The sequence below is a fragment of the Leptodactylus fuscus genome, chromosome 2, assembly GCF_031893055.1.
Source record: "Leptodactylus fuscus isolate aLepFus1 chromosome 2, aLepFus1.hap2, whole genome shotgun sequence".
NCBI lineage: Eukaryota > Metazoa > Chordata > Amphibia > Anura > Leptodactylidae > Leptodactylus > Leptodactylus fuscus.
Window position 1 is genome coordinate 15,809,279 of NC_134266.1, and position 16,736 is coordinate 15,826,014.

The 16,736-nt window shown below is 40.9% G+C and overlaps 1 protein-coding gene across 1 annotated transcript in view; it reads right to left on the bottom strand.

The window, feature by feature from the left end:
- TMPRSS15 (transmembrane serine protease 15) overlaps positions 1-13,843 on the bottom strand; it is a 258,100-nt gene extending 244,257 nt beyond the window's left edge. Inside the window, exons 1-3 of the mRNA XM_075263447.1 lie at positions 13,538-13,843; positions 2,754-2,881; positions 1,150-1,217 (exon numbers count right to left, since the gene is read on the bottom strand). Of these exons, the coding sequence (XP_075119548.1) occupies positions 1,150-1,217; positions 2,754-2,881; positions 13,538-13,703 (362 nt within the window). The 5' untranslated portion in view covers positions 13,704-13,843. The remainder of the gene's footprint in view (positions 1-1,149; positions 1,218-2,753; positions 2,882-13,537) is intronic.
- Positions 13,844-16,736: the final 2,893 nt, after the last annotated feature.

Sequence of the window (16,736 nt, forward strand, 5' to 3'; positions counted from 1 at the left end):
TCAGGAACCGGCCTCTATGCGTCGTCTTCTGGCCTGGCTTTCAATCTTCTTCACATGCACAGTCGGCTCTGCCAGCGGGCCTTGGGCAGAGACAACTGCAATTGCACGTGGAAATTTATTTGCGGCCGCTTACTACAGGAGCGCGCGTAAGCGGCCACAAAAAAATGGTCACGCGTAGGTGCAGTCGGCTCTGACCAAGGCCCGCTGGCAGAGCCAACTGCGCATGTGTAGAAGATTGAAAGCCAAGCCGGAAGATGACTCATAGAGGACGGTTTCTGAAGAAGATGGAGGTGGTGCTGGAGAGTTCACTCGCAGCATTGGGGACCCTGCCTTTATATTTCTGCTCCTTGCCACCATTCCGTTGAAATACCATTTTTTCCCAGAATGAGTCTCCAGACAGCACATAGGGCGTTCCTTGTGCTGCTTGAAGACTCTCCATCTTCTACAGCAGCACCTTTCCACCGCATACTTCATGTAGTCTTCTTCCGGCAAGCCTACATTCAGAATCTAAATTCAGCACATGCCCAGTCAGTTCTGCCATCAGGCCTCAGGCAGAGTCGGCTGCGCATTTCTGTCCAGCCATTTTATTGTGGCTGCTTACATGACCGTACTGTGCCTGTAAGTGGCCACAGTAAAATAGCCGAACAGACATGTGCAGTGGGCTCCGCCTGAAGCCCAATGTTAGAGCCGACTGTGCATGTGTAGAATTTAGATTGCAAACGCAGGCTCACTGGAAGAAGACTACATGAAGGACGGGGTGGAGATGTATAGCCATTTTCTTGCGGCCGGCGGCAAAGTGCAGTCGGCTTTGCCGTAGGCCCGAGGCCTAGAAGTTTTGAAGCCTATGCTGGAAGAAGACGCATGAAGAGGATGTTCCTGAAGAAGATGGAGGAGTGGAGAGTTCTCTCACAGCATTGATGACGCCCCCAGTGCTGTTTGAGCACTGGGACTCGCCCCTAGTGCTGCGAGAGAATTCATTTGCATGAAAACCGGGATTTATACTGAACGACATCTAAAGGTAGGATAAGACTAGCCTTTCTTAAGGCTATTCCGACGTGTTAGTAAGAAAAATTCTGTATATGCAAAATCTAAGATATTTGGATACATTATCTTAATTGCTATAGACAATTTACAGTATAAACTCTTTACCTGAATTGATCAATTTCTGATCTTCGATACTCCAAGTTCAGTTGACTGGCTTGAAAAATGTCATTCAACTGTTTAAAAAAAAAATATTACTATGAAGTTTATGCAGAATGAATGTAACGTACACTAAATCCAGCTTATCTCTACCGAAAAATACATAGTTCTGCACTTTACAAGCATTTATTGATTTTACTATTTTATTTTCAAAAACCCTTCACTTTTCTGGAAAAAAACCCAAAAAACAAAATAAATGCATATGATACAAGATGAAATGGGGAATAGCCATGTGGGGTCCTGGCTTAGTGCTAGCATAGAGGCTTTTACTACAGTAGTCTGTCAATGAGCGCCCTTCGGGTGTAAATGGGTTTATCCGTATAAGTCAAGGTGAGTTTCCTAGGTAATTCCTCACTGTTGCTTTTAATGTAATGGAATAAAGCCTGAAAAGTTTTAATGACGCCTTGAGTGAGTGCCGCCATTATTTCTATTTTTGCTGTGGACTTATGTGTTATTTATCTGGAAGTGAGCACCACCTGAATTAGGCTTGGTTACACCTGACCACATGGTATATACATTTTTTCATCCTGACATGCCTGCCACTGTATAGCGTTTTTTTGCAGTGCCACCTCTACTAGCTCTGAGTGTTTGGTATACTGAAATAGTACAGCATTTAAAGGGATCCTATCATTAAAAGTCATTGTTTTGTCCCTACCACGTAGGAATAGCCTTAAGAAAGGCTATTCTTCTCCTACCTTTAGATGTTTTCTCTGCGCCGCCATTCGGTATATCATCGTCAGTATGCAAATGAGTTCTCTTGCAGCACTAGGGACGGTCCTCAGCGCTCAAACAACACTGGGGGCGTCCCCAATGCTGCAAGAGAACTCTCCAGTGCTGCCTCCATCTTCTTCAGGAATGGCCTCTCCCTGTGTCTTCTTCTGGCGGTGGCTTCAAACTGGCCTCGGGCCTAGGGCAAAGTCGACTGCGAATGCCTGCCGACTACACGAAAATAGCCGCTTACAATACTGTGCAAGCGGACATTTTCTTGTGGCCTGTGGGCATGTGCAGTCGGCTTTGCCCTAGGCCCTAGGCCAGTTTGAAGCCACCGCCAGAAGAAGACACAGGGAGAGGCCGTTCCTGAAGAAGATGGAGGCGGTGCTGGAGAGTTCTTTCACAGCATTGGGGACACCCCCAGTGTTGTTTGAGCACTGAGGACCGCCCCCAGTGCTGCAAGAGAACTCAATTGCATACAGACGGAAAACAGATTATATACCGAACAGTGGCCTGGAGAAGACATCTAAAGGTAGGAGAAGAATACCTACATGGTAGGAACAAAACAATGACTTTTAATAATAGGATTCATTTAATGAAATATGAAGGAGTTACATCTAGTCCAACAAGAAAAAAAAAAACATGTACAATTGAGTCCAAAAGACTACCTTTAATGCAATGTTATACCTCCGCGTGCAACTTATATTAGACATGATTTGACTAGAAACATTACTCTTAATAATAATACTTACTAATAGTAATACTCCTATGTAAAAAAAAAAAAAAAAAGAAGCAAAAAATAAATAAATAAATAAATAAATAAAACAATGAAAGTTAGTTACCATCTTTTGCACATCAAATGCAAGAACTTTAAAGTCGCCTGAATCCGGTTCCTGTAAACTGGGCGTGTAGGTGGCTCCTGACACAATTTTAAAGGATCCCCATGTGCTGCTATTGCTGTAAGTGACACCTTTGAAAAAAATAAAATGAAATAAAAACACATAATGAAATGCTTAGAATTTTGTTTAGAAAAATGTTTCAAAATAAATAGATTAAATAAATAGATAATATAAATAAATAGATAAATAAACAGATAATATAAATAGATAAATAAATATATAATTAAATAGATAAATAAATAAATAGACAATTAAATACATAAAACAAATATATAATATAAATAGATGAATAGATAAAATAAATAGATACAATAAATAGCTAAATAGATAAATAAATAAAATAAATAGATAAAATAAATAGCTAATTAAATAGATAAAATAAATAGTTAAACAAAATAGATAAACTAATTAGATAAATCGATAAAATAAATAGATAAAATAAATAGATAACTAGATAAAATAAATAGATAAAATAAATAGATAAATACATAGATAAATAGATAATTAAATATATAAATAGATAAAATAAATAGATAAATAAATAGATAATTAAATATATAAATAGATAAAATAAAGTAAATAAATACATAAATAAATAGATAATTAAATAGATAAAATAAATAGATAAATAGATAAAATAAATAGATAAAATAAATAGATAAATAAATAGATAAATAAATAAATTTATTTAAAAATAAATAGTAGCTCCAAGCCAAGGTTTCCAGACCTTACATTACTGTGTATGTAATTACGATATATTTCTTTATGGAAGATAAGAATGTAAGAAGCCCATACATAGCATGTTGGGCACACGCAACATACCATGATAACACTCATCAATTCTATACATGAACTCAGCATGATGTACTTTATATGAAGAATGCAGATACCATTTGAAGACGAGCCTTTTAGCTTCTTTCCACTATAGTCACTCACTTTACTCTACTATGATAAGCCCTTTGTCGTCGTTCTTGGGAATGGACAGATATGAAGCCTTATATAGTGGGGATAGGGATTCCAGAGATTTATGGACATCAATCTGCTGCTCTGCTTGAACCACTAAGAGCATCTTGGTTAGATCCAGTGCATGGAGTTGGACATTTATTGAATTCGGGGTGAGATAAAAACAGAAGATACAAAGCCGTCCTCCAGTATAGATCAGTTTAGAGCGGCTCATATTTTAGAATTTTCTGTATTTTAGAAAATTTGTGTTATATTTATTTTCAAGAATGTCCTTTTATTTCAGCTATAAACACATTAGCTGGTTTGCATTGGAGGTCATCCGTTTTATACGGTCACATTAAATAGTGGAAGAAGCGGAGTTTGTGAGGATCAGAATTAGAAGACTAACAACGTAATCAATCGTATAAGCTTAAGCAATTTATTCTATTGGCCGAACATATCCCTGATGCATCCAAATAGAAACTGTTTTATTGATTCCAATGGTCAAATCAGTAGAATAAAGATCTGGGAGAAAATTAAAGATACAGGACACAAAGATACCGAAGAGAAATTCAGCCCTGGTTGCCCTCACCGTGTTCACCCAACATGTCTTATTCTTGTTTCAAAGTAATATGTCTGTACAGCTATAGTAGTCGACGACTGAATGCCTAAAGGTCGTTGTGTTAACCAATGTTTATTTAGAGTTTTCCAATTAAATGTGCAATATTTCCTCTAATGTTAACCCTTCACTGACCCCATTCAGAGCCAGATACATTATACTGAATTTATCTGCAGTCACAACTATCCTGTGTGTCCTGGCCAGTGTTTTATATCTTGCTATGCATCTGTTGTGATTTCTACTTATTTATTTTACTTATTATGGGTTCATACTATGTGATCAAAATATCGGCTAAGAAGCGTATTCTTCCTGCATTTATATAAAGGGCGCTGCTATCAATAACTCAATGAAAAGTGAGTTTCCTACAGGTGTTTCCAAGCATTTTTCCACTTTCCATAGAGGTTATATTGAGTTTGAAGTGTCTAGTTGATAGGCTGTGATAGTGGTGTGATACTGGGACTTGGGTGTGTTAGATGCCCCCAGACATGCTGCCCCTGCTGTCCCAGTTGCATTCCAGAGGTGTTGGTATCATTTCCTGAGGTGTCATTGTGGACTTGGTGACTCCAGTTGGTCGCATTTTGGTTTCCCTGAAACGAGCATGTTTTTTCCATAGACTATAATGGGATTCAATATTTGATTGAATAGTCGAATATTGAGGTCTACTCGAATCAAATTTCGAATTTTTGAATATTTCATTACTCACTCATCTCTAGTGGTTACCAAAGGATTACTTAGACAATACCATCAGGAACAGCCCCAAATTGAATCAGCAGCAAGGCTGCTCAATATGGTGGTAAATGATGAATACCAGAGGATCAGTTTATTGACACTGCATTAAAATGCCTCTACATTACAGTTGACATAGGTCATAGATCCTGTCAGCACACCCAAGCTCAGAATGCAAGATCTGTGCAAGGAAATTACTAGTCAAAGAAACCTGTAGAATAAATTGCACTATTTCTGCCTGACGGTATGCCATGGCTGCCCTTGTATTTAACCCACTTCAAACTACAACTGGACTTCCTTATTCAATTGTCTTTGCTGCCTCACTATGAGGGCATCTTTTTTCATCAAGTCCACTTTTCACTTTGACCCAAGGTAGCCTTTATTGTGTCTCTCTCACTGGCGAAGCTCTGGCTTGGGCAACACTGATCTGGGAGCATAAGGATCCCTTGACTAACCAGCTACTCTCCAGAACAATCTTTTAGGAATTAGGCCTGACTTCTTCTGCTCCATTCACTCTGCCATGCCTCCACCCGGGTAGAATGACTATTGGCCATTGTACCATTCTGTTCAGTTCTGAACTCTTGCTTTTAAACAAGTCTGGAGATAAAAGAGCAAAATTGCAGTTTTCTGAGAGGGTTTGGTAGGTTGGAACAAAGATGAACTGGCAGACCATGATTTGCCCTATATCCTGCATGAATTAATTGGATTGACGATCTGGGTTGCTCCTTAGGAGTAAGCATGCAAGTAGATAGCTTAAATGAACATTTACTCAGGCTTTCTAACAATTTCTGTCTCTACTATAGTGGCTATGTTTTTCAGGATCGCCAAGTTAATCCTGGAAACTCTAGCAACTAGGACTTACCCTTGGCAGTAAAAACCTCTCTTCTAAATTGAATATTCCTGTGATTCTGTCCTGTAGTGATGTCCACCTCATGGAAAAAGCTTTTAAGGATTTTGGTGTTTCTTTCAATTTTCTGCATCAGTAATCACATGCAAAAAAATACCTACAATTTTGCTTTTGAAACCTCTGGCCATCTCTTGTACTGATGGAAAACCTATTCTACAACTTGGATTGTACACCATGGTCCCCATTGACTTGCAGATTGGAGCTCTGCATTTTGAGAAGATGATCTTTCATGCTTCCTCGAGTGTGGCCACCAGAGCATCCTGCCTCCTTCTACCACATACTCCTGTAGGGTGCATGTGCTCCCTTGCTGGTGCTTAAAGGACCAGCTCATACTGTAAAGTGTCCTTGACCAATCCCCCAATCTCTAGATTACATAACGCACCTTCTTTCCCAGTAAGAATGAGGTACCTAGGTCACCAGCATCTTGTCAAAGTGTATATTCTGATTATTCATGTCTGGACCTTTGCATTATTTGCCAGTACTACCTGCCCTGACCTCTGTTTGATGACTGTATTGGCTCTGCGCTACCAGCCCTGACCTTTGCCTGAGTGCCTCTTGTCCTAACCACAACCTGTCCTTTGACCACATTTTTGTCCATCCCTTCAGTTCCATAAGTGACCTGCTACTAAACTTAGCGTTCTATTCGATGTAGTAACCTGCTGGTTATCTGCAGGGAAGATCAGATCCCCGTGTATGGGTTAAAAGGTAAATGCTCAGACAATGTGTTAGGAATTGCTAGGAAAGCAGTTCCCCAGTGCTGTAGATGAACCCTGGAGGAAGAGGTACAAGAGACAGTGAGCCCTAAGCTGAAGCCCCCCACTGTCCCTTCCTGCTTGCCTAGTCCTATCCTATGTAATAGGCGGAAACTTGGAGACGGACCCTACCTATATACGTGAAACACAAACGCAGACAAACAACAACAAAGGGAGGTCGGTAAGCCAAGGGTTCGGTAACAGTTGAGCAATGCAGTGTCAAAATCTATATCTAAAAGAGTAGTCAATAGGGAAAGCCAGAGGTCAAAAATCAGAATATAAGAATAAACAGCGAGAGAAAAGCCAGCACGCACAAGGCAATAGCGAGCACCAATGTGAATGTGAGCCAAGCATAAATAGGGAGGATGAACCCGCCCTGGACCTAATAGGAAGGCCAGTCGTCAATCACAGGGCAAGACTAAATTTAACCATTACAGGAGCAGAGGGAAATGAAGGTGAAAGCAGACGGGTGTGGTGGAAAATCAATTACCAAACTAGAGCCGTGTTCACACAGTGCAACTAAAAACTCTAAGCAAGGAATCAAACTGCACACGTCTCCTGCACCGCAGCATGCAGTGACCCGAGCAGGCAGAGACGTTACACAATACCTCAGACACTGCCTAAAGAATACTGGCTAGTTTTGTATGTATATCTTGAAGCTCCCAGATCCCAAACCAAGTACAAAACAGTAAATTCTGTCAGACATTTGTAACTACCTCTCCATATACTTGCACACTCAGTTCAGAAGAGCATGCATGCCCTTTCAAGAGGAAAAGGGCAATAAGATGGTTATCAACATTGCCAATCCTTTTCCCCATAAAATATGCTGAATATGGAGGAGCTAAGTGGCTTATAGGAAGTTGGGTTTGTTATGTACGTTCTACTATTATACTCTGGGTTTCGTCAAGCCCAGTCTCAGGCTTCAGTGGTCCCTGGATCCACTGACATCATTCAGGAGGCCGAAGGGGGTGCAAGGAAGATGGTGACCCTCTACAGTCACTGTGGAAAAGCCCAAAGGAGGTGAAAATGATTTACCTTGGGACTTACACTGTTTACACCGGGGTTTAAAGAGACTCCTGAGTATAATAATAATAATAATAATAATAATAATAATAATAATAATAATAATAATAATAATAATAATAGCAATTCTGAACCCCACAAGTATTCACAAAACAGTTCAGCACTTCATACACATCAAATGACCAACCACTCTCACTGAAAATGGCGGTTTTGCCCAATATACGTCTAATGTGTACGTCTACTGGTTTAAGTTTACTCCATACTTCCCATTAATAGTCATCGATAATATCTTCTCACGTTTCAATGACTTGTCACACAAAAGTGAAGAACAAAACTTCACATGAAGGAAAAAAAAATAATATAAAATAAAAAAATTGGTAAAATGACTTTGGTGGGCTGAAGTGTACAGCAAGGATTTTTATTCTCTTTGACACCTGACTGCATGGCACGGTCATACATTACACAAAGCCTGGTTCATGATGGTTTCCAATAGTGTTCATTAGCGGAGCCCGTACAAGAAATAGATAAATTGTGTCACAGAAACCTTGAACTGGTTTATTTAGGAGCCAAGTGCCAGCGACAGAACGGAAGAGTGATATGTTACAAACTCAAGACTGCCTTTCATAACAGCTTAAACTGGAAGATATTGGTTTCTGGACAATGAGAAAGTAACCATTAGATTTTTCAGATAAATGGCTCATGATGTTTAAGATTGTATTGCTTGTGAAGAACAAAGAATTCCATTTCAAACCTTCTGCGATGCCCCTTACGGGGTTATTATCGACTTACTCATAGACTTTTACTGCATGCTGTATTTAGAGGACAATACCTGCTTGGTGGGTGCATTGGGAGATAAATAGTCAATGATATACATTTTATGTTTATTCTTTTCCATTGAATGAAAAACTATAAGATATCAGAGGGTGCACAAAATAAAACCGTAAATGGCAACTTTACTGCTAAACCAATGTAATCTCATCTAAACAGGAAAAAGGTAAGAGCCACAATAAGATGGCCATTGAAATACACTGCACACCTCCTAGATCTGAATGAATGAAATCTTCTCATTGAAGACTTTGTTCTGTACAAAGTTGAATGTGATGACAACAAAATCACACAAAAATCATCAATGGAAATCAAATTTATTAACCAATGGAGGCCTGGATTTGGAGTCCCCCCCAAAATTAAAGTGGGAAAACACACTACAGGCTGATCCAACTGTGATGTAATGTCCTTAAAACATGTCACAATGAGGCTGAGTAGTGTGTGTGGCCTCCACGTGTCTGTTTGAGCTGCCTACAATGCTTAGGCATGCTCCTGATGAGGTTGTGGATGGTCTCCTGAGGGATCTCCTCCCAGACCTGGACTAAAGCATCTTCCAACTCCTGGACAGTCTGATGGAGTGAGACATGATGGTGGATAGAGTGAGAGATGATGTCCCAGATGTGCTCAATCGGATTCAGGTCCGGGGAACAGGCGGGCTAGTCCATAGCTTAAATGCCTTCATCTTGCAGGAAATGCTGACACACAACAGCCACATGAGGTCTGGCATTGTCCTACATTAGGAGGAACCCAGGGCCAACCGCACCAGCATATGGTCTCATAAGGGGTCTGTGGATCTCATCTCGGTACCTAATGGCAGTCAGGCTACCTCTGACGAGCACATGGAGGGCTGTGTGACCCTCCAAAGACATGCCACTCCACAGTATTACTGACCCACTGCCAAACCAGTCATGCTGAAGGATGTTGCAGGCAGCAGATCGCTCTACATGGCATAGCATTCAGCCAATCAACGCTGGTTCTGCCAGAGGCTCGTCTGTGAGGAGGCGGAGTCTAAGGTGGACCACAATGGAGACTGCTCTGGTCCGACCTTAGACTCTGCCTCCTCACAGATGAGCCTCCAGCAGAACCAGCGTTGATTGGCCGAATGCTGTACACTGACCAATCAACGCTGGTCAATTAATTCCTATGAGAAACAGTAAGCTCCCTCGTAACAGCAAGCTGCCAGCTCTCACGACTAGCAAGGACAAGCCTCCTGCAGAACCAGCACAGATTTGCCGAATGCTATACAGTGTATAGCATTCGGCCAATCAACGCTGGTTCTGAATCGAATATTTACTGCGAATAGCTAGTAGTATTCTATTGAGTACGAATATTTCGAATACCGCAGTATTCGATCGAATACCTACTCGATCGAATACTACTCGCTCATCTCTAATAATAATCCCTGCCAGGATAAGTTTGCTATACCTTTAACAACATATAAGGCTGGAGGACAAGGATATCAAGACCAAGTCATTGACTACTCAACACACTAACCAAGCTCCGACTAAGCATGGTCAGTGTTTCACGATCAGTTCATGGTCAGTGTTTCCAAAGTCTTGACCATTAAAATGGAGACTAGTTTTGCTTGGTTGAGTAGTTGTGGGTTCAAAGGAAAGATATCATGCCTAAGGATGAAGCACAGGACCAGTCACACAACACTGGATACTGCCAAATGAACATTCTGAATCAACAGGTCAACAGTAAGTGTAGAGTGGTCAGCAAGATTGAGCAGAACATCAGCCATATTGTTACTGGCTACACAAACTCCATCGACAGACACAATAAAATTGTCAGCTATCTGCACTGGTCAATCTAGAAAGAACTTGTTGGTCAAGAACCCGATATAAATGTTAATATCCGTGGAACTACCTTCATGTAGGACACGTCAGTAAAAAATGATTGTAGAGTTTCTGCTAATTGTCCTGACATTCCATTCCCCAATTAAATTGTAACACATTGCCAGGAAATTGACGCATAGATACTTCAACGGATGACCAGAACATCATGTTGAAAGAAGCAGAGAAGTTCATCAAATGCAAAAATCTCAAGAGCAGAAAGTGGAACACCAACGTCAGACTTGTGTCTATGGTAGTGGAAGCTCTCAGTACTGTCAGAACAGAATTTGAAGAACTTCTAAAACATCTCATTATCTGAAAGGTGCAGACAATGACATGTATGACTACTACACATTCAAAGAAAAGTATTAGGTGACTACGATAGTATTACATTGACAATTGACTGCAGAGTAATAGGATAAGGGCCCTTACGAACAACCAAATCACATCCATGGGAAACGGTCCATGTGTTTGTGCTGGTCCTAGACTGGACTTAGCCATCTGTATATAGCCAGTTATGATGCAGTGAGGTCCTGAACAGTAAAATCACTACAGAAATGGACTAACATAATGTAACATACAGTAATTGTAGCTATGAGGCTATTCAGGAGCTCATTTCATTATAACTGGCTATGATACAGTGGCTTATATGCACATGGCCCTATTTAGTCCGGGTCCTACCGTCCACGCATGAACCATTTCCCACGGACGGGTTTTGGATGCTTACAAGGGCCCTAAAGTTGTTCTCCCTGCTGAAGCCCCCTTCAGACTGTTTGGGACATCTGGAAGAATGATTGGTGAAGAAAAGGTGAGGCTACCATGAGTCTTGTGACATGCCAACAGTAAAGAATCCTGACACTATTCATGTGTGAGGTTGCTGTTCATCCAAGGGAGAAGGCTTCAAGGGGCTCTATCAGCAAAATGATGCCGTATGAGCCCCACATATGCCTGAATAGCCTTTAAAATGGCTATGCAGGCACAGCTAATGGTATTTTAAAAGCCCCCCCCCCCCCCCCGTTTTAAACTAAGACGGTAAAAACAAATATGCAAATTATTTTTACCATACACGGTGGGCGGTTCGTGCACTGGTGGTCGTCATCTTCGGTCCCACCTTCCTCTGATGTCTTCTACCAGCGACGTCCTCCTTCCACGCCTTCTTCTTCTTTTCACCGGCGGGTTGTGTTTAAATCCTGCGCGTATGCAGGAGAAGAAGACACCACAGGAAGGCGGGACCGCAGATGATGACCACCAGTGCATGAACCGCCCACCGAGTATGGTAAGTATAATTTGCATATATGTTTTTACCATCTTAGTTTATAATGGGAAGGGGGGCTTTTAAAATACAATTTTAAAGGCTATACAGGCATATATGAGGCTCATATGGCATCATTTTGCTAATAGAGCCCCTTTAAAGATAACTTTGCCTAAGAACACTGCCTTGAATAAAGAAGCATATCTAGCCATCTTTCAAGAACAACTTATTCCTTCTTTCCAGAGGAGTAGTTAGATTTTTTTCCAGAGCTCCAAATCTCAAGGAAAAAGTGATAATGAAATGAATGAAACAAATTGGCAATGCATGAGCCAAGAAACGTCCAAGATCTCAATCAAATTGAGAACCCGTAGTGCATCCTTGAAAAGTTGGATGGACAAATAAAAAAACAGAAATTGTGCTAAACTTCATGAAATGACTCGGCAAGAATAAGTTGCCATCAGTCAGGATTTGGCCCAGAAGCTTATATCCAGTAAGGCAGGGTGAATTACAAAAGTGTTCAAAATCATAGGTCAACACTGAAAATATTGTCTTAGCATAAACTTGATATATATATATATATATATATATATATATATATATAAAAGAGGATACAATTATGATATGCGTATAATTGCACTTCAGTAACCATAGAAAAAGCTGACCAAAAGCTGTAAAAGCACTAAGGCCGGGGCCCCACAGACGTAGACGCTGCGACTTGTCCACAGTAGAGACTCTGCGGGAAACTTGCGTTGTTTTACAGTGCAAGCAAAGGGGATTGGATTCATGCGAATCCCATGCCCAATTTGCAGAAGAAATCGCAGCGCAGACACGCTGCGATTTTCAAAGCTGTTGCAGCTTTGCAAATCACAGCATGTCAATTATATCTAGGAAACGCCGGCGGCTTTCCTGTAGATATAATGCTAAGACAAAGTCCACAGAGGAAAACTCTGTGAACCCTTCTCTTAAAAGCGATGTCAAAACTTTTGCCCTTACTGTACAATAGTGGCTTGTGGGTGGTGAATATGAAAACATTTTTGAAACCTGAAATTTTTGGTCAATTTATAACATTTCAGCCAGTAAAAGATTTTGCTAGCTGTTGTAATATTTTATTTAATCGTTTTCACAAAAACTTGGATTCCTTGCGCTAGGTTCGATCTAGCATTCATTTGTCTCAGAACCTTCCCAGGTTCTGCTTAAATCAGGAGAGAAAAGTCCTGTAAGAAGAATTTTTTTCTCTGTTGATTTCGGTATGAAAATGGTGGAAACTGCACAGAAATCGGACAGACGCCATTATCATCTATGGAGTCCTTGAGTCTCCACGTGGAACCGCTTTTTAAGTGGATAGGGTTTCCGTCTTTTGGGTGGATCCAATGAACGGAAACCTGAATACTAGTGTGAACCTAGAGTTAACCAAATTTGGTAGAAATCCCGTGGCGTCCAGCACACAGTTGACTCAGATATTGTCTAAAATGTAACTTTTAATGAACATTTCGGGGGATACTCCCCTTAATCATAGCCAAATTTGAGCTAATTTGAGTGGACCCTTGTGTAGCACCACTGTACAATCATCAGGTTCTGATATCATTGTGTATTGTGCTAAGGTATATATATATATATATATATATATACATATATATATATATATATATATATATATATATATATATATATATAGATATATCATGATAGATTACCATGATAGACAAATAATGTAGCTACAATAGGGTTTGATACTCATATAGAATAGCATGCCATGGTGGTTTACTCCAATAGAATAGAGATGGAGGTTGTTACACGTACAGTATACAATAGAATAATATGTATTCAAAAATTTAAGGAGTCTTACCTCTGCCTAAATCTTCAATTGCAATCCATGCAAACACAATCAAGCCGACACAGACACATATGAACATAACAAGTAGCGCAATCATCCATACTTCCAAGTTGGTCAAAGATCTTCTGCTCTTTACTGTCACATTTGCCGTCAAGTCTTCTTTCCCATTAGACTTCATTATGTAAATGTCCCTTTGACCGTAAGATCTACTTGCTCTATAATAACGGTTCTGACGCACACAAGAGAAGGAATATATATATGCAGATGGTCACATAATGTCATCCCATCATCAATCTTGGGTGATGTTTCTCAGACAGACCACAGGAGTCCTGGAAACATATTAAACATTGTCCGTCCAGCACAGAAAGAAAACTGTTCAAGGAGCCATCAGGGCCATAAATCGTAATTGCAGGTTGTATATAAAAAGATTTCATGTCAAAAGATTTCAATGAAGACCTGAGGCCATTAACGTGGAGATAAATATTAACTCCTACATATCAATGCAGTGTGTGACATCATTACAGTAGCTGGAGATAGACGGTCACGCGTCCTAATCAGTTGCACAGTTAACGACTCAACGGGCCAAAGGTCTCTTTCTTGCAGTCTCTGTTTTGCGTCCTTGGAGTGACCCATGGGACCCGTTATTACATGTCGCTAGGGCTACTTGTAGGCAACATGACCTGTTAAGGAGAGACTCATGCTAGTTCTAGCCTACCAGAAGATTTGCACAGACTGAGACTGGGGTCCATACTGTTAGGTTTCCACTACTAAAATGGTGCAGTTTACAGTTTTATGTTTTTTTCTCATACAAAATTAAGTATGTATGTTGGTACACGTATTATGGATATAGTCATCCATACTAGAGGGAAATATATCCACCATATGTCATACACTGGCACACACTAGTGTTAGGAATCTAACTATCCTACTCCTACTTCTGTGCCAGCCGTAACCATTATCTTCTGTTCTATCACCAGAACTCAGCCCCACAGATAGATAGGTTAGGGTCACCTAAATCAAACAGGGTTTTCCCATTATAAATTTGTCAGTTGCTGAGATATCATAGTGTTTGTCAATATGAAGCAACAACAACATCCACAGTCCTCCAAAGAGCTCATTTACTTATTGACAAAACAGCAATATATCAACAATCAAGGCCTGGATTCACAAGGGGAGAATACTGTTTCATTCAGGTGATCCTAACCTATCTGCAGGGCTGGGGTGATATGCTGGTTCTGGTGACAGTAACCTCTCTATCTGTGGGGCTGGGGTGATATGCTGGTTCTGGTGACACTAACCTATCTATCTGCAGGGCTGGTGTGAAATACTCGTTCTGGTGACACTAACCTATCTATCTGCAGGGCTGGGGTGATATGCTGGTTCTGGTGACAGTAACCTCTCTATCTGCGGGGCTGGGGTGATATGCTGGTTCTGGTGGCACTAACCTATCTATCTGCAGGGCTGGGGTGATATGCTGGTTCTGGTGACACTAACCTATCTATCTGCAGGGCTGGGGTGATATGCTGGGTCTGGTGACACTAACCTATCTATCTGCAGGGCTGGGGTGATATGCTGGGTCTGGTGACAGTAACCTATCTATCTGCAGGGCTGGGGTGATATGCTGGTTCTGGTGACAGTAACCTCTCTATCTGCGGGGCTGGGGTGATATGCTGGTTCTGGTGGCACTAACCTATCTATCTGCAGGGCTGGGGTGATATGCTGGTTCTGGTGACAGTAACCTATCTATCTGCAGGGCTGGGGTGATATGCTGGTTCTGGTGACAGTAACCTATCTATCTGCAGGGCTGGGGTGATATGCTGGTTCTGGTGACAGTAACCTATCTATCTGCAGGGCTGGGGTGATATGCTGGTTCTGGTGACAGTAACCTATCTATCTGCAGGGCTGGGGTGATATGCTGGTTCTGGTGACACTAACCTCTCTATCTGCAGGGCTGGGGTGATATGCTGGTTCTGGTGATACTAACCTATCTATCTGGAGGGCTGGGGTGATATGCTGGTTCTGGTGACACTAACCTATCTATCTGCAGGGCTGGGGTGATATGCTGGTTCTGGTGACACTAACCTCTCTATCTGCGGGGCTGGGGTGATATGCTGGTTCTGGTGACACTAACCTCTCTATCTGCGGGGCTGGGGTGATATGCTGGTTCTGGTGACACTATCCTATCTATCTGCAGGGCTGAGGTGATATACAGGGTCTGGTGACAGTAACCTATCTATCTGCAGGGCTGGTGTGAAATACTCGTTCTGGTGACACTAACCTATCTATCTACAGGGCTGGTGTGAAATACTCGTTCTGGTGACACTAACCTATTTATCTGCAGGGCTGGGGTGATATGCTGGTTCTGGTGACACTAACCTATCTATCTGCAGGGCTGGGGTGATATGCTGGTTCTGGTGACACTAACCTATCTATCTGCAGGGCTGGGGTGATATGCTGGGTCTGGTGACACTAACCTATCTATCTGCAGGGCTGGGGTGATATGCTGGTTCTGTTGATTCTAACCTATCTATCTGCAGGACTGGGGTGATATACCGATTCTGGTGACACTAACCTATCTATCTGCAGGACTGGAATGATATACCGATTCTGGTGACACTAACCTATCTATCTGCAGGACTGGAATGATATACCGGTTCTGTTGACACTAACCTATATAAAAGCAGGACTCGGTTGATACGCTGGGTTCTGATGATGGAATTCCTTTAAATGTGGATACACTTGTAATCATATAAACATTCACAACTTGAAATAATTTTTTTACAAAAGTCTAACTTTGACGTATTTTGAAAAGTTTTAAGCTTGAGTGAATTATACAATTTAAAGCCTCAAAACTGGATGAAAGAGCCCAAAATCCATGTTTTGGATAATAATTCAGCACTTTAATTTCAACCAAATAATCTTTCTACATAGTGTGATGCGCGATGAATATTGGGAAGATATATTTGAAGCACAACTATGAATTAATAATGAATAATAGCTACTAAAAGGCTTTTTGAAACAGTCACACTTGCCGATAAGACTATTTATTTAGTGTTAGAAATCTGTTCCCTGTGATGAATAGTGACAAATGGAACTGAGAACACTACAGTGAAGAGAGCAAAATATACCATTTATCATGTAAAGTGCATTCCCAGAGAGATATTATTTGCTTTTTATCATTTTTATTTTTTTCTGTAATTTTTTTTCTTAT